Here is a 20,109-nt window from a genome sequence, read left to right as displayed (position 1 = left end):
TTTAGAGAAGGGAGAAGAGTCTGGGACGTGTGGAGCGTTGTTCAGGGTGTTTTAGAGAAGGGAGAAGAGTCTGGTATGTGTGGAGCGTTGTCCAGGGTGTTTTAGAGAAGGGAGAAGAGTCTGGGACGTGTGGAGCGTTGTCCAGGGTGTTTTAGAGAAGGGAGAAGAGTCTGGGACGTGTGGAGCGTTGTCCAGGGTGTTTTAGAGAAGGGAGAAGAGTCTGGGACGTGTGGAGCGTTGTCCAGGGTGTTTTAGAGAAGGGAGAAGAGTCTGGGACGTGTGGAGCGTTGTCCAGGGTGTTTTAGAGAAGGGAGAAGAGTCTGGTATGTGTGGAGCGTTGTCCAGGGTGTTTTAGAGTCTGGGACGTGTATCTTCTTACCTGGTATGAGTATTGTGTGAGTATTTGTACCTGGTATGAGTATTTTGGTCTTCCGTGATGATGTCATCAGTTTCTGCACACGGCGAAGCTGCATCTGGTTGTCATGGTTACGGGTGTTGTCCTCAACACGCTGGAACACCTCCGTCACGACCCCGAGTGACCCTGCACGCGCACACACACACACACACACACACACACACACACACACACACACACACACACACACACACACACACACACACACACACACACACACACACACACACACACACACACACACACACACACACACATTTTCGATTTCTTTATTTGAGTCCACATTTATAAAATACATTATCAAGGACACAAATATTTTCAGTTGCTTCTGATATACTACGCACTCGAAACATCACGTGTCTCAGTGCTTGAGTCCAAACAAGCCCTAAATGTACAGAATATATATAGGCAACACATGAACTTATTCACAGCAAACATTGGTCACTTCAGTCTGTCATATTATTACCAACACCGAAAGAAAATCATGGGTACAAAAAGCACCTTCTCCTCCAAATAGACCGACTGCCTATAATGGAGGAGATTGAACAGTATGTTGCAACAAGCTGCTTTGCCTTACACTTGGTCAACCCTATAATCCTCAAGCCTCTGACCACTAGCCTGGTTAGTAAACCAGACTAATATCTCACGGACCGTGGGATATTAGTCTAGTCATCCAGCTTGGATTTCATTTCCAGGGGGGCGGGTTGAAACATTTTCTCTTTGACGCAATTGGTCAGAGCTACTGTCAGTCAAAGGTCTCAAGCATTGAAAGTCACTGTACCAAAGCCCGCCCATATTGCATACCGTGTCCCGATTGGCCGCCCCATTTCTCTGGTGTAGGAAATGGGCGTACAATTGAGCCTCTCCAGACCGTAATCCGCCGGCAGGCAATTTATTTTTGCCAACGGCTGATTCGGTCTGGTTTATTAACCAGGCTATCTGACCACTAGCTTGTGGACATGGCCCAGGCTGCCAAATATAAAAACAATGAGCTGACACGTATTAGCCTGGTTAATAAACCAGACCGAATCAGCCGTTGGCAAAAATAAATTGCCTGCCGGCGGATTACGGTCTGGAGAGGCTCAATTGTACGCCCATTTCCTACACCAGAGAAATGGGGCGGCCAATCGGGACACGGTATGCAATATGGGCGGGCTTTGGTACAGTGACTTTCAATGCTTGAGACCTTTGACTGACAGTAGCTCTGACCAATTGCGTCAAAGAGAAAATGTTTCAACCCGCCCCCCTGGAAATGAAATCCAAGCTGAGCCTCCCCAGACTAATATCCCGCGGTCCGTGCGATATTAGTCTGGTTTATTAACCAGGCTAGACACGTATAGCCCAGTTGTATAATGGTCTGTACTAATGGTTGATATTTTACTTGTTTAGTAAGGAAAGCTTCCTCTAAACTTGAATCAAAAGCACAGCCAACTTCCAAAAGAAAAAACACACACACACACACGCACACACACACACACACACACACACACACACACACACACACACACACACACACACACACACAATACACATTATGTGTATTATGATGACAGCTGTGTCACTGGTCAGCTGACAGAGCAGTCAGCAGCGAGCGTGCGTGATTGCATGCGAGCGAGCGAGCGTGCGTGCGTGTGTGTGTGTGCGTGTGTGTGTGTGCGTGCGTGCGTGTGTGGTGCTTGCGTGCGTGTGTGTGCGTGTGTGCGTGCATCTCTTACTGGACAGCTGTGTGAACTCGGGGTCATGGGGGTCATCTGGACAGGTGTTTTCGGCCAGAGTCTGCAGGAAGTGTTTGTAGCTAAAAAAAACAAAAACTCGTTCATTTAACTCATTCAAGCTGGTTCGTTCTGCTCGTTAAGAGATAACGACAACATGTAGCGAATAATAACGTGAAGCCGGTCGTTACACTTACTTCACGTTGTCTAACGACCGTCTAACGGTCTGTCTGTCTGTCTGTCTGTGTGTCTGTCTGTCTCTCAGCCTGTCTGTCTGTCTGTCTGTCTGTCTGTCTGACCGACCCCCGAGTGGAATAGTAAGAGGCAGTGGCAACACTAGCTTCCACTCCCATTGTAACAATGGAATGCGGAATTGCTCATTCTATCTCAATGGGATAGTTCCAATGTGTGGAACTATAGCCCATAGCACCCCGCTTTGTCTCAATGGGATAGTTCCAATGTGTGGAACTATAGCCCGTAGCACAGCTTTGAGGCGAGATCAAAGCGGGTCTCTTACTCCACTCGGTCTGACCCTAACCCGGACAGGAAGTAGAACTTACTGCTGTATACGTTGAACAGGAAGTTGCAGTAGCTCCTCCAGCGTACAGGAAGTGAACTCAGGTCTGGCTTCCTGGAGCTTCTTAAAGCGACGGAACGCTTTGTTCTTCATCACCTGGACCTGTAACCATGACAACCATGTTGTTTTATTATTATTATATGATTGATACCGGTATATTAATATTATGTAATACCCACAGCCAGTGTCCTGGTTGCTGTAGGTAGATGTTGTATTAGGCCAAGCAAAATAAAACTTTGGTCTCCGATTGGCTGTCATTTTTGGGCTGAGTAGGTAGGGAATTTATTTTATTTTATTTTTCGTGGGAAGGATGGGTAGCAAGGAATTTATTTTATTTTTTACCCTACGGCAATGATGGATAGGCTTATTTTTTTATTAACTTCAATATTTGCCTGAGTTACCATCTTTTAAATAATTCTAATGGTTCACGTTCAATATATATATATATATATATATATATATATATATATATATATATATATATAGAGAGAGAGAGAGAGAGAGAGAGAGAGACTAGGGAGCAGGGACAACTATTATATTTTACATCCTCAACATTGAGGTGTGTGTATATATATATATATATATATATATATATACACACCTCAATGTTGAGGATGTAAAATATAATAGTTGTCCCTGCTCCCTAGTCTCTCTCTATAGAGCGTCACAGTCCCGCCCCCTAACAGGGCCCAGGGAATGATTCTCCGTTCATTTTCCTCATAGACATTTAAAAAATTATTTATTTAAAGACGTTTACGCCGCGGACAAAGCCAACTCTTGTCATGACAAAGCATGACAACAAACACAATTCTTTTGGCGGAAACAAATAATTAGAAAGAAGAAAAAAAACGGCAGGTTACAACACTTATTTTTGTTGTTTTTCTTCTTTGTGATTATTTGTTTGGTCCAAAATATTGTGTTTGTTGTCATGAGTTGTCACGACTCGAGTTGTCTTTGTCCGCGGCGTAACCACCTTTAAATAAATACCTTTTGAAATGTCTATGAGGAAAATTAACGGAGAATCATTGGGAAAAATGCATTGGGAATCATTTCCTGGGCCTGGCGTCGTCATGAAAGGGGGGTGGGACTGCGACACTCTATAATAGGGAAGGACCAAATGTCAATAACATAATATGGGTCGTGCATATTTAACACAAAAAATGCTGGAAACGTATCCATACGCTTTATTAATATCGAACGCCGTACGCGCGAAGCGTATGTATACGTTTTATACGTTTTTTTATTGCTTACTGTACATCAACGTCCTATGCTCCAGGACACCGAAGAAAATAACAGCGATCGTCTCCAGGAAGCTCCAATATGTGATCCGGGAGTAAAAAGCCCCTCCCTCCTGAAAAGAGGTCTGTCTGTGGCGAAGACGCTCCCTCCTCCAATGCCTCCATTACACGTATGGGTCTGCACGGCAACGGCATAGACCAACGCAGATGTCAGGGCATCTAAAATGGAGTTACCCATACTCTAGTAGTAGTCTAGTGTCTGTGAATACACTCGATTCCCCCTCCCCTCCTGTTTCTACATGGTTTCTCCCGAGGAATCTTTGTGGGGGGAGTCTCTTCTGGCCGGAGCGCATTGCAGTTTGAGTTCCCCCCCCACTGGCCCCAGGCCACACTGCGCCTTGCAATCGCCTTGCACCGCTCTCTCATTCTCGGAAAAAGATATAACGCAGTCGTGTCGATTTGCCCTCTGCCAGTATATAAACCAAGAATAATCTTCAACGATCGCCATTTCATAACGTTTTCAACACGCACACGGCACACGCCATGATCAACTAACTGCCTGGCTACGTCTTCAGTCTTCACCAGCCATCGCTATCCGTTGTGTGCATCGCGTCTTCACTTTGTTTGTTTGGGCAAGAAGCACGATCAGCGATGGAAAAGAGCTTTATATCCACGGCAGATAAGTAATGACGTATTATCGAAGGACCGCCATGATCAACTTACTGCCTACGTCTTCGTCAGCCAATGCAGCCATCATCGCTATCCGTTGTGTGATTGTGGATGTAGGCTATATCCACGGTATCGAGAGAGACGCCCGGCTGTGATATAGGTCTTATCACTGCAATTATAATGAATAAAAAGGCTACAATCACACAACGGATAGCGATGGCTGCATTGGCTGGTGACAACGTAGCCTCGGTCCCAGGCAGTTAGTTGATCATGGCGGTCCCTCGATAATACGTCATTACTTATCTGCCGTGGATAAAACTCTTTTCCATCGCTGATCTCTGCTTCTTTGCCCAAACAAAGTGAAGATAGCGTTGTCCAACAAAGCAGCCAGTTATTTGATCATCTCTCTCTCCTGTGCTTCTTTCCTCAAACATGTCCAGACATGTCAACCTCAACCACTAAACTCACCGATCCAGTAACGCATCTCACCGTTATACTATCGTTCTGAAGGCAGATATAAAAATAAACATAAATAAATTATTGTCATATACATACTACACACTGAATGAAAGCCCTAATTGTCTACTTTTAGGAGGAAAACAAATACATAATATTGATCCCATGTACAGTTTGTCAGGCTATTGAATGCAGTTGTTCAGGTCCAACTATTATTCACAAAATAAGGCCTATAGCGACATGTACATATTATATACCGTATGAAACAGAAGACCCTCTGCTTTCATAAGAAAAAAACTAATACTGTAATAATAATAAAAATCACACCCCTGTGAAGTGAGCATTTCCTCATGAAGTTATCATAGCGAGTTATAAAGGTTTAAAGTCACAGAGATTGACAGGCAGATATAAACATAAATAAATTATTATCATATACATACTACACACTGAATGAAAGCCCTGAATGTCTACTTTTAGGAGGAAAACAAATATACAAATATATACAAATATAGTTTGTCAGTAATTGGCTATTGAATGCAGCTTGCGCCCACCAGAGAGGATTTCAGAAAATGCATGGACCAGAAGAACTATTATTCACAAAATAAGGCCTATAGCGAAATGTACATACTATATACCGTATGAAACAGAAGACTCTCTGCTTTCATAAGAAAAATACTTCTACTGTAATAATAATGAAAATCACACCCCTGTGAAGTGAGCAGTGCAATGTTGCGCAACATTGCACTGCTCACTTCACAGGGGTGTGATTTTCATTATTATTACAGTAGAAGTATTTTTCTTATGAAAGCAGAGAGTCTTCTGTTTCATACGGTATATAGTATGTACATTTCGCTATAGGCCTTATTTTGTGAATAATAGTTCTTCTGGTCCATGCATTTTCTGAAATCCTCTCTGGTGGGCGCAAGCTGCATTCAATAGCCAATTACTGACAAACTATACATGGGACCATGTGTATTTGTTTTCCTCCTAAAAGTAGACATTCAGGGCTTTCATTCAGTTTGTAGTATGTATATGATATTATTTGTGTTCATTTTTATATCTGTCTGTCAATGTCTGTCAACTTCAACCTTCCATATCTCTGCTGTTTTTTCAAAAGAGCAGCGTGCTGCGAAAAGCAGGTGTTAGAAAAAGGTCAATATCTCCAGAATGGAAGATGGTAGAATCATAATTTTTTTTTAAAATTGAAGTGGACTAGTTTGGCTTCCTTTTGATTTATGCGGTGTGATTCTCGCTATAAGAGGCCCCTCGCTGTGGGCCCCGAAAAAGTTCAGAAGTCCCAATGTTAATCGCTCAGCACCACCAAGCCTGAGCAAATAGAAAACTCTAGCAATCAATGTGTTAATAGAGTCGGTCGGCAACCCATTTTGGTGTTAGCATCATGTCGTGCTTTAGCTATTGAAAAATAGCAAGCTCATAGAGCTCACCTACATGAGCTTGTAGGTCTGCTATTTTTGAAAAACCGAAGAACGACTGACATTTTTAGAATCTGATCTCAGGTCAGAATGGGATGATCAGACCAGTGTGTGTCCAGTGGAAACCTCGTATGAATCTGATCTCAGGTCAGAATGGGTTAATACTCACAGCCAGTGTCCTGGTGGCCAGGTAGATGTTGTCAGCGTAGGTACAGTAGACATGCAGTTGACTACAGAAGCTCTCGAACCCTCGGCCCAGATATCCATTCTCCAGATGAACCAACAGAGACCTGTGCGTATGGAATTAGATTAGTTAAAGATCTACAAATCATGGGGATAGACCTATAGTTAGATCTATAAATCATATATTCTCTCGGCCAAGATATCTGTTCTCGCCTTCCCATAAAATGCTATCTAAGTTACATAAGTTGAGTCTATGCATTCGACCTGTAAGGTCATCGAGGCTAGGGGAGGGGCTACGGGCTAAGATGGAGTCTGAAGAGGTGGGTTTTCAGAATACGGCGGAAGATTGGGAGTGAGTCTGTAGTTCTGACTGCAATGGGAAGTTCATTCCAAAGTTTAGATTGGGAGTGAGTCTGTAGTTCTGACTGCAATGGGAAGTTCATTCAATAGTTTAGATTGGGAGTGAGTCTGTAGTTCTGACTGCAATGGGAAGTTCATTCCAAAGTTTAGATTGGGAGTGAGTCTGTAGTTCTGACTGCAATGGGAAGTTCATTCCATAGTTTAGATTGGGAGTGAGTCTGTAGTTCTGACTGCAATGGGAAGTTCATTCCATAGTTTAGATTGGGAGTGAGTCTGTAGTTCTGACTGCAATGGGAAGTTCATTCCATAGTTTAGATTGGGAGTGAGTCTGTAGTTCTGACTGCAATGGGAAGTTCATTCCATAGTTTAGATTGGGAGTGAGTCTGTAGTTCTGACTGCAATGGGAAGTTCATTCCATAGTTTAGATTGGGAGTGAGTCTGTAGTTCTGACTGCAATGGGAAGTTCATTCCATAGTTTAGATTGGGAGTGAGTCTGTAGTTCTGACTGCAATGGGAAGTTCATTCCATAGTTTAGATTGGGAGTGAGTCTGTAGTTCTGACTGCAATGGGAAGTTCATTCCATAGTTTAGATTGGGAGTGAGTCTGTAGTTCTGACTGCAATGGGAAGTTCATTCCATAGTTTAGATTGTGACTAGTGATTCTGTAGTTCTGACTGCAATGGGAAGTTCATTCCATAGTTTAGATTGTGACTAGTGAGTCTGTAGTTCTGACTGCAATGGGAAGTTCATTCCATAGTTTAGATTGTGACTAGTGAGTCTGTAGTTCTGACTGCAATGGGAAGTGCATTCCATAGTTTAGATTGTGACTAGTGAGTCTGTAGTTCTGACTGCAATGGGAAGTTCATTCCATAGTTTAGATTGTGACTAGTGAGTCTGTAGTTCTGACTGCAATGGGAAGTGCATTCCATAGTTTTGGAGCCAGAAGGGAGAATAGTTTGGGACGTGCGGAGCGTTGTCCAGGGTGTTTTAGTGAAGGTACTTCCAGCTTCCCTGCATTGGCTGATCTGAGCGTGTGGGAGGGTTTGTAGGGTTCAATCAGACTTGCAAGATATGGCGATTGGTTGCTTAATGCCAGCGCACGCACGCACACTATTAAAACTCTGAATTCACTCAGCCTGAGTGTGTGTGTGTGTGTGTGTGTGTGTGTGTGTGTGTGTGTGTGTGTGTGTGTATGCGTGTGTGCGTAGACTAAATTCCCAACACGATAACACGGTAAAAACAATGGTTGCTTTCTAGACATAAGAGCTCTCATGAAGAGTAGTTGGAAATTAGTTGTCAAGTGGAGACACGCCCACGCACACGCACGCACGCACACACGGAATTAGCGATGCAATTACCGGTTGGTAAATTACTTTGTGACAAAAGGAATTACATCAAGGAGAGAGTTGTAAGGCTGGACATTAATTAAAAACACCCAGAAAAAAATTAAAGCTGCTTCTCTTTATATTTTATTTCATTATTAACAACAACGACCTCGTTCTCTACACGACATATTACAGACACAGACAGACAGACAGACAGACAGACAGACAGACAGACAGTCGTAAACAGAGTAATAGATTAGTAGTAGTAATAGATACTTGCTGGTTGATAGAGTAAACAGAGTAGATAATAGTAGTAATAGTAATAGAGTAGTAGTAGTAATAGTAATAGATACTTACTGGTTGATAGAGTGAATGGACTGAATGGAGCTGAAGATGGTTTCTCTGATGTTCTGTTTCAGAGTTCCTTTAGCCGACAGTATCTGGACAAAGTACTGGAATGTAAGTAGAAGTAGAAATACTTTAAATACTGAGGTTCCATCTGTACTCCCAGAGTTAAGTCTGTCCTTGCACTAGTGGCATAATAATAATAATAATAATAATAATAAATATAATATTCCATTCATAGTATTAGTAGTTTTAGATATAGTTTATCACAGTACACACAGAGATATACAGACAGGAAGGAAGGCAAGACAAGACTGAGCTTCTCTTCTTCCCAGCTAAGTCCTGCCCTATGCGGGAGCTAACTATCTCCGTAGACAACGCCCTGGTAACGTCTGTCCCAACAGCCAGGAATCTTGGTGTTGTCCTGGACAGTCAGCTCTCGTTCAAAACACACATCACAGCTGTCACTCGATCCCGTAACATACGACGAATTAGACCGTTCCTCACCCAGGAATCAGCCCAGCTCCTAATCCAGACAACAGTCTTGTCAAAACTCGACTATTGTAACTCCCTCCTTACTGGCCTACCAGCATGTGCACTTAAGCCTCTCCAGCTGATCCAAAATGCCGCAGCTCGCTTGGTCTTCAACCAGCCAAAATTCTCACATGTCTCCACCCTGCTCCGCTCCCTCCACTGGCTCCCGGGCGCTGCCCGCACAGAATACAGCTTTGATGCTGGCATTCAAAGCAACCAAAGGTATGGCTCCCCCATATCTTGCAAGTATGATCGAACCCTACAAACCCTCCCGCGCACTCAGATCAGCCAACGCAGGGAAGCTGGAAGTACCCTCACTAAAAACGCCGGGACAACGCTCCACACGTCCCAAACTCTTCTCCCTTCTGGCTCCAAAACTGTGGAATGCACTTCCCATTGCAGTCAGAACTGCAGCATCACTCCCAATCTTCCGCCGTAGTCTGAAAACCCACCTTTTCAGACTCCATCATGGCCCATAGCACTTACCCCACCCCCTTAGATAGCATTTCTGTAGACTTAGATAGCATTTGATACAGACTTATAGCATGTTATGTAGACAGCACTAGAATTGCATTGTATATAGTCATAGCACGTCATAGTACATATAGATGTATAGTTTATATGTATAGTTTCTAGAGATGCTCCGATCAGGCTTTTTGGGGCCGATCACCGATCACCGATCACTGGAAACAGTATAGGCCGATACCGATATTGCCGATACCGATCACAGCGTCGTGAAATCCATATTTTTTTCCATTGTGTAGCATATATACTTACTGTATTTTCTACTGTACTCTTCTTACACATCATTGACATTGTAAGTATAAAAATTAGAATGAGAAATGAGAAAGTTTTTTTGCAAGCTGAGGCAACGTGCAATATTTCACTCTAGACTCTCTTAGAGACAACTTGGAGGTTACAGAGTAAACTGTAGAGACTCAAAATGCAGTGGTTCCCAAAGTGGGGTCCGTGGACCCCCAGGGGTCCTTGAGGGAGTTCCAGGGGGTCCCCAGCTAAAAGGATAGTTTGGAACCAAATGGACCCGTTTGGGTTAACACTTAACATTGATTTTACAATATAAATTGGGGTCTCAGAGATAGAAGTGGCATTAAATGGGGGTTCGTAGTCAAACTGGGGGTCCTTGAAATTAAACTGGTGGAGAAATTTGAGAATCACTGCTACAATCTTCTTATGGGGGTCCCTGGCATATCTTTTCAAATGGGGGTCCGTGGGCTGATCAGTGTCAATTTGGGGGTCCTTGACGTGAAAAGGTTTGGGAACCACTGTCTTAGAGACAACTTGGAGAGTAAACTGTAGCTTTCTTCTTTCATCAAATACAAAAATATAATAATAATAACATACCGTACATGTTCAGTGCACGGACACAGACAACTGAACATTTCACTGTACAGACTAAAATAAAAAGCAGGCTGCTAGTGTTAGCACTTGTATACTGTATAGGCTCGCTGATCGTTAGCTTAGTGCTTAGATTAGCATGTAATCTAAGCACTGATTGAACTTCATCTCCGCCTTTAATCTAATTAATTTTTTTATTGACAACGTGAACGAACCCCGACACCAGCGCTGCAAAAATAGACAGATCTACAAGCTCTCAACGCGTAGCGAACTGCGCTGCAGAAACAGGCAGGACGCGATGCCTTGAGAGCCTGTGTGGAGATCAGCAGCAGCATGGAGCCGGCACTCCCAGCCTCCAACGGCGCGGGGAGGCAAGACTTCTGCGGGGAGGAGGAGACTTGGCCACTGGGCAGGCTACATGTTGCTGTGGTAGCCACAGCAACATGTAGCCTGCCCAGTGGTTGTGATGTTAGCTTCAAGCTAACAAGTAGCTTGGCTTGCATCTGCTTGTCCGTTCCAACTTCACTTCATCTCCACCTGTAACTTATGAGTGCAGTACTTTCATCCGACGGAGCATTGGTCCGAACGACAACCTACCTCCTCCCACCCTAACCCTAACCTCCCCCGGGGCAGACACCTAAACCTAACCGCAACCCTCTCCCGACCCGCAGCGCACCTCGGAGCATTGCTCCGTCGGATGATAGTATGCCTCCCGTAACTTATTTCTTATTTTTTCCCTGGCTGCGCAGCTGCGCTACAAACAGACGGATCTACAAGCTCTCAACAGCGACCGGAGCTGCAAAAACAGGCGCCCCCTTAAAGGAGACTTGCCACTGTCCCACTGTCTGTTTTGATCGGGCATTTTGATCGGCAATTTTGATTTATTTTGAGAATCCGATCCGATCCGATACAGGCATGATCGGCCGATCATGATCGGTGGCCGATCGATCGGCGCATCTCTAATAGTTTCATTATATAGATATTCCACTGTTACTTTCTTAGCTTACGCATGTTTCATGATAAATGTTTTATGTGATGTATTCCCATGCTTTTTTGTTCTTGCTTAAATGTAAGCTGCTCTGGATTAAGAGCGTCTGCTAAATGCCTAAATTGTAAATTGTAAATTGTAAGGCCCATATACAGACAGCAAGGAACTATATACAGACAGCAAGGAACTATATACAGACAGCAAGGAACTATATACAGACAGCAAGGAACTATATACAGACAGCAAGGAACTATATACAGACAGGAAGGAACTATATACAGACAGGAAGGAACTATATACAGACAGCAAGGAACTATATACAGACAGCAAGGAACTATATACAGACAGGAAGGAACTATATACAGACAGGAAGGAACTATATACAGACAGGAAGGAACTATATACAGACAGCAAGGAACTATATACAGACAGCAAGGAACTATATACAGACAGCAAGGAACTATATACAGACAGCAAGGAACTATATACAGACAGCAAGGAACTATATACAGACAGGAAGGAACTATATACAGACAGGAAGGAACTATATACAGACAGGAAGGAACTATATACAGACAGGAAGGAACTATATACAGACAGGAAGGAACTATATACAGACAGGAAGGAACTATATACAGACAGGAAGGAACTATATACAGACAGGAAGGAACTATATACAGACAGGAAGGAACTATATACAGACAGGAAGGAACTATATACAGACAGGAAGGAACTATATACAGACAGGAAGGAACTATATACAGACAGCAAGGAACTATATACAGACAGGAAGGAACTATATACAGACAGGAAGGAACTATATACAGACAGGAAGGAACTATATACAGACAGCAAGGAACTATATACAGACAGCAAGGAACTATATACAGACAGCAAGGAACTATATACAGACAGGAAGGAACTATATACAGACAGGAAGGAACTATATACAGACAGGAAGGAACTATATACAGACAGGAAGGAACTATATACAGACAGGAAGGAACTATATACAGACAGGAAGGAACTATATACAGACAGGAAGGAACTATATACAGACAGGAAGGAACTATATACAGACAGGAAGGAACTATATACAGACAGGAAGGAACTATATACAGACAGGAAGGAACTATATACAGACAGGAAGGAACTATATACAGACAGGAAGGAACTATATACAGACAGGAAGGAACTATATACAGACAGCAAGGAACTATATACAGACAGCAAGGAACTATATATAGACAGGAAGGAAGGCCCATATACAGACAGCAAGGAACTATATACAGACAGGAAGGAACTATATACAGACAGGAAGGAAGGCCCATATACAGACAGGAAGGAACTATATACAGACAGGAAGGAACTATATACAGACAGGAAGGAACTATATACAGACAGCAAGGAACTATATACAGACAGCAAGGAACTATATACAGACAGCAAGGAACTATATACAGACAGCAAGGAACTATATACAGACAGGAAGGAACTATATACAGACAGGAAGGAACTATATACAGACAGGAAGGAACTATATACAGACAGCAAGGAACTATATACAGACAGGAAGGAACTATATACAGACAGGAAGGAACTATATACAGACAGGAAGGAACTATATACAGACAGGAAGGAACTATATACAGACAGCAAGGAACTATATACAGACAGGAAGGAACTATATACAGACAGGAAGGAACTATATACAGACAGGAAGGAACTATATACAGACAGGAAGGAACTATATACAGACAGCAAGGAACTATATACAGACAGCAAGGAACTATATACAGACAGCAAGGAACTATATACAGACAGCAAGGAACTATATACAGACAGGAAGGAACTATATACAGACAGGAAGGAACTATATACAGACAGGAAGGAACTATATACAGACAGGAAGGAACTATATACAGACAGGAAGGAACTATATACAGACAGGAAGGAACTATATACAGACAGGAAGGAACTATATACAGACAGGAAGGAACTATATACAGACAGGAAGGAACTATATACAGACAGGAAGGAACTATATACAGACAGGAAGGAACTATATACAGACAGGAAGGAACTATATACAGACAGGAAGGAACTATATACAGACAGCAAGGAACTATATACAGACAGGAAGGAACTATATACAGACAGGAAGGAACTATATACAGACAGGAAGGAACTATATACAGACAGCAAGGAACTATATACAGACAGCAAGGAACTATATACAGACAGCAAGGAACTATATACAGACAGGAAGGAACTATATACAGACAGGAAGGAACTATATACAGACAGGAAGGAACTATATACAGACAGGAAGGAACTATATACAGACAGGAAGGAACTATATACAGACAGGAAGGAACTATATACAGACAGGAAGGAACTATATACAGACAGGAAGGAACTATATACAGACAGGAAGGAACTATATACAGACAGGAAGGAACTATATACAGACAGGAAGGAACTATATACAGACAGCAAGGAACTATATACAGACAGCAAGGAACTATATACAGACAGCAAGGAACTATATATAGACAGCAAGGAAGGCCCATATACAGACAGCAAGGAACTATATACAGACAGGAAGGAACTATATACAGACAGGAAGGAAGGCCCATATACAGACAGGAAGGAACTATATACAGACAGGAAGGAACTATATACAGACAGGAAGGAACGCCCATATACAGACAGGAAGGAACTATATACAGACAGGAAGGAACTATATACAGACAGGAAGGAACTATATACAGACAGGAAGGAACTATATACAGACAGGAAGGAACTATATACAGACAGCAAGGAACTATATACAGACAGCAAGGAACTATATACAGACAGGAAGGAACTATATACAGACAGGAAGGAACTATATACAGACAGGAAGGAACTATATACAGACAGGAAGGAAGGTCCATATAAAGACAGGAAGGAAGGCCCATATAAAGACAGGAAGGAACTATATACAGACAGCAAGGAACTATATACAGACAGCAAGGAACTATATACAGACAGGAAGGAACTATATACAGACAGGAAGGAACTATATACAGACAGGAAGGAACTATATACAGACAGGAAGGAACTATATACAGACAGGAAGGAACTATATACAGACAGCAAGGAACTATATACAGACAGCAAGGAACTATATACAGACAGCAAGGAACTATATATAGACAGGAAGGAAGGCCCATATACAGACAGCAAGGAACTATATACAGACAGGAAGGAACTATATACAGACAGGAAGGAAGGCCCATATACAGACAGGAAGGAACTATATACAGACAGGAAGGAACTATATACAGACAGGAAGGAACGCCCATATACAGACAGGAAGGAACTATATACAGACAGGAAGGAACTATATACAGACAGGAAGGAACTATATACAGACAGGAAGGAACTATATACAGACAGGAAGGAACTATATACAGACAGCAAGGAACTATATACAGACAGCAAGGAACTATATACAGACAGGAAGGAACTATATACAGACAGGAAGGAACTATATACAGACAGGAAGGAAGGCCCATATAAAGACAGGAAGGAAGGCCCATATAAAGACAGGAAGGAACTATATATACAGACAGGAAGGAAGGCCCATATACAGACAGGAAGGAACTATATATACAGACAGGAAGGAAGGCCCATATACAGACAGGAAGGAACTATATATACAGACAGGAAGGAAGGCCCATATACAGACAGGAAGGAACTATATATACAGACAGGAAGGAACTATATACAGACAGGAAGGAACTATATACAGACAGGAAGGAACTATATACAGACAGGAAGGAAGGCCCATATACAGACAGGAAGGAACTATATACAGACAGGAAGGAACGCCCATATACAGACAGGAAGGAATGACGCACCGTGTTGACCAGTGTCAGCTGATCACAGTATCTCTGCTCTGATTGGACGAGCTCCCGGGCCGTGCGGCTTCGCTTCCTCTCCCAGCGTTCCCTCTGCTCTGCGAGGCTGTCGCTCTGCTGGTGGAGGCCCCCGGTGGCCAGGGGTGGAACTGCACTCATGGCTTCACAGCAAGAGTACATTGATTGATTGATTGATTGATTGATTGATTGAAATATTTATAAACAGTTTGTAGAATTACAGTACATTTCAAGCACAAACTCAATACAAAGACTGTTAACTGTGAGTGGACGACCCAATTAAGCATTACACTTGTTTACAACAGGGTCCACATTGTTCAATTCATCAAAACATTTAGAGACATACAAATAGACACTTCTATGAAGCAGAACAGGAATTCATCATATAGGAAGCAAAAAGGGAAAATATACATATACAGTGAGGGGAAATGGGGGGGTACACTGGAGCGAGAGCTACAGAATGAGCGCAGTGACTGAAATAGCTGATCTACAAGCTCACAACGCGTCATGCTGTGACGTGTTGTGAGCTTGTAGATCTGCTATTTTCAGCATGCAACCAAGTGTAAAATTACGTATAGTGGATCTCTTGTCCACTAGTCCCTTCCTAACATTTTAGTCTACTTTTTATTTCCGATATATTTAGTCTTAGTTTTAGTCACGATAGCTCAGTTTTCATTTAGTTTCCATTTAGCTTGTCAGTGGAAAAAGGTTTTAGTCGTTTTAGGTTTGTGCCGCCACAGATCTTCAAGCTCACAACACATGTCTGCGAGGCTTTGTGAGCTTTTAGAGATCAGCTGTTTTCACAGTATTTATTCAAATAAATACCTTCTTAAATATTTGACCATTTATAACATGGTCAAAAACAACAACAGGGCGGCGGTGGCTCAGGGGTAGAGTGCCTGGATGGTACACAACCCTAACCCTAACCCTAACCCTAACCCTGTGTGGCTCAAGAGGTAGAGCAGGTCGTCCAATGATCCATGGGTCGGCGGTTCGAATCCCGGCTCCTCCTGTCTACATGTCGAAGTGTCCTTGGGCAAGACACTGAACCCCCAATTGCTCCCGATGTGCTGGTTGGTACCTTGCATGGCTTCCGCCGCAATCGGTGTATGAATGGGTGAATGTAATGCACAATCTAGTAAAGCGCCTTGGATAAAGGCGCTATATAAATGTACCATTTACCATTTACCATTTATGGTAACCGTAAGGTTGCCAGTTCGAACCCGGGCTCCCCCAGAGTTACTGACGAAGTGTCCTTGAGCAAGACACTGAACCCCTAATTGCTCCCGATGTGCTAGTTGGTGCCTTGCATGGTTTCCGCTGCCATCGGTGTATGAATGTGTGTGTGAATGGGTGAATGTAATGCACAATCTCTGTAAAGCGCCTTGGATAAAGGCGCTATATAAATGCACCATTTATTTAACAACAAGATCTGTCAAATGTTTGACAAAATGTGAGTAGGCTACTTTTAATTTGCAAGTACTTTAAAGATTATTTTGAAGAACATACTTTATACAGAGTACAGTAAAACTTAGCCCCTCTCGGGACCCTACATAAAGCTTTTCTGAAATTTTGATGAGTTTTATGTTGGGTCCCTGGTCAGAACTATATTTTCGTATGGAAATTCCAGAACGCGGAAGTAATCATTCTCTCTAAAATAGAAGCTGCGCCATGTGACGGCATTTTTTTGCCTTTGTTATTCTGAATTCGGTAACTTTAAGTACCTATACATCCCGCTGCGAATATCTACTGTGGCGCGGAAGCCGTTAAGTATTTTTAATCTTTGTTTGACCGATTTGGTCGCTTTATTTCTTCTTGTTTGTTTACCGTTTATTGTACCGCCTCCCGGTGTGCGGTTGGCTTGTGCGGCTATGTCCCTGCCTCTGATCTGCTGTGTCATAGCTATAGCGCCACTAGCTAGCCAGATAGGCGGTACAATGAGGTGTCAATAAACAAGGAAGGAAGAGAAGAATCCAAGCTTCCAAATCGGGCAAACATATATTAAAAATACTTAACGGCTTCCGCGCCACAGGAGATATTCGCAGCGGGATGTATGGGTACTTATACTTTACATATTCAGAAAGCCTCACACTGAAATATGTCGTCACCGAGCGCGGAGAGGCGCTAAACATGTTGTTTATGTTTAAGAATGGCTGTGTACCAGGGGCCTATTTCACGAAACTTGGATTAGAGATTAAGCCGGGCTTTAACACATATCCTGGCTTAATATATCCTGGATCAGTGCTTAACCGGTTTCATGAAAGCTGGTTGATCTTGCCAGATTAACTTAACCAGTTAACCTGGATATGTTGAGGCTTGATTCGGTTTCATGAAAGTGATGCTACATAAGTTACCATGGAAACTAATGCTTTGGACTTAGCCTGCTCCGGACCAGGCTAACAGCCTGGTTTAACCTAATCCTGATGTCTTTACTGTTCATTAAGCAGTCAAACTGATCACAAACCAATGATGTTTTCCAGATTTATTCAATTATTATGGGTTTATGTTGCCTTATTTGTATCGGTCTGCATTAAAGGACTAATTTAAGCACTATATAAAATCAAATAACCAAAATATATAGGCTGCACAACATCATGACAGCTTGTGAGCTTGTAGATCAGCTGCTTTTGGTGAATGTTCCCCATGAATAGGTTTGCTGTCGTGCAAGTGCACGGTTAAGAAGAATTATTATATTATATTATATTATTATATTTTTTTTTTGTAAAAGTGAAAACCACTAAATATTACCATTACTCATTGTTTTACAACATATTACCATTGTAACGTTTCACCCACTACTAGTCCTACATACTTACACCTAGAAACCCCATTCAAACCTATTTAGGTTCATCCTACGGTGGACATGTGTGCCTGAAAAGGAATCTTTGAAATGTTTCATCGTTTTAGAAATATAGTGCTTTCAAATTTGAGACATTTATAGGCAGATAGTGGCACTTAAAAAAATCACTTTCACCTAGAAACTCCATTCACACTTTGTTAAATTCAGCTTACTGTGGAGACACATGCTGGAACTTTTTACTTTGAAATGTTTTGTTTCTGAGTTATTTAACTTAAACGCCCAATGCATTCTCAATGGCAATAGCACAAACTTTGGCACGTTACATGAACCCATGACCCGGACCTGTCTGGACCACAACCCCCTTCCCCAAAGGTAGCTCCCTCAGAGGAGGGAGTTATGGCCAAATATCACAATGCGACAATATCATTATGCTTACAATATTAAGAATTCTGTTTTAAGTTAATAGTAGTGGTAAAATGTAAACTATATTTTTGGGGTAGTTAATCATTCAGTCTATCCACTATTGAGAGTATGTTCTCACTTTAATTACAGCAGCAGTATTTATTTTAGAAGCTTAAGTCCTTGTATCAGTAAGTCTTGAATAGATTAGTAAAGATAATGAGATATACAGAAGGGGGCTGTAATGCAACTATTAAGGATGCAAACTGCCATAATACCGCATGAAGAAGAAGGATCAGTAAATCTGTGATCCACATAAGGGGTCTAGAGACAAAAAGCCAGACTGTCTATTAAGCCAGGCTTGCTGATCCCGGCTCGCCAAATCCACCAATTCTGAGCCTCGCTTGGCTTTAGTGGAACGGAATAAACCAGGCTGTAAAGATCAGGATTTAAAAAGCCTGGCTTTGGCCTAAATCCTGGATTAGTTAATCCAAGTTTCGTGAAATAGGCCCCAGGTGGCATGGTAGTAGTGCAACAGGACCCAATGCTATCTGGGTCATCAAAATGTCAGAAACTTCAGTAGCATTTGGGTTCTGCTTGGAGGGCTAAGTAAAACTAAAACATAGTATTTTGAATACAGAGTGCAGTAACTTCCAACCACTGGATACGTAATTAAATGTAATTAAATATAAATACTTTAGTTAAAACAGTGTCCAGACTTCAGCCGTTTGAAATACAAACTGTTTTCTAAACATGTTTAAAAATAAAATACTCTGAGATTACTAGATACTTTATACAGAGCGTGTACACGCGCATATATACACTGTGGGACAGAGCGTGTGCGTGTTGAGTGTTGACGCAGTTTATAAACACGTATAACTATTTATAATGTAATGTTTATAAATAAAACCAACCTGTTTGTGTTTTTCGGCTTGGCGCGTCTTCTTATCCCTTCACTTCCTGACTGGCTGTGTGGTGACGTCGACACGTTAGACGCGACGCGATTGGCTCGTAGTCACGTGACGTCAACGACGGCCGAGGCCAATCACAGCGTGAACCGTCCCCTCTGGGATATGGGATCTGTGTAGTGGAGTGAGAACCCATATCCCGGAGGACACACACAGACACACACAGAACACACACACACACACACGCACGCACGCACGCACGCACGCACGCACGCACGCACACACACACACACACACACACACACACACACACACACACACACACACACACACACACACACACACACACACACAGTGAAAATAAGTGATATATGAAATAATTAATATTCTTTTAAACATTTTGTAATGCGGGTGATAAATGACTACATTGTAAATTGTATTGTTAAATCAAAATAATTTCGCCATAGAAGAGCAGAGAAGTGTTTA

General features: G+C 42.3%; 1 protein-coding gene across 1 annotated transcript in view; it reads right to left on the bottom strand.

Annotated features, from left to right (window-relative positions):
- Positions 1-19,684, bottom strand: part of arhgef39 (Rho guanine nucleotide exchange factor (GEF) 39) — a gene marked incomplete at its 3' end in the record, with an annotated part of 25,283 nt that extends 5,599 nt beyond the window's left edge. Inside the window, exons 1-7 of the mRNA XM_083757368.1 lie at positions 19,630-19,684; positions 15,499-15,677; positions 8,725-8,819; positions 6,670-6,790; positions 2,688-2,806; positions 2,131-2,210; positions 410-541 (exon numbers count right to left, since the gene is read on the bottom strand). Of these exons, the coding sequence (XP_083613494.1) occupies positions 410-541; positions 2,131-2,210; positions 2,688-2,806; positions 6,670-6,790; positions 8,725-8,819; positions 15,499-15,657 (706 nt within the window). The remainder of the gene's footprint in view (positions 1-409; positions 542-2,130; positions 2,211-2,687; positions 2,807-6,669; positions 6,791-8,724; positions 8,820-15,498; positions 15,678-19,629) is intronic.
- Between the last annotated feature and the right edge of the window lie 425 nt (positions 19,685-20,109).

The sequence above is a fragment of the Protomyctophum parallelum genome (genome assembly GCF_964188405.1).
Source record: "Protomyctophum parallelum genome assembly, chromosome: 22".
NCBI lineage: Eukaryota > Metazoa > Chordata > Actinopteri > Myctophiformes > Myctophidae > Protomyctophum > Protomyctophum parallelum.
This window is presented reverse-complemented; position numbering and strand designations above follow the sequence as displayed.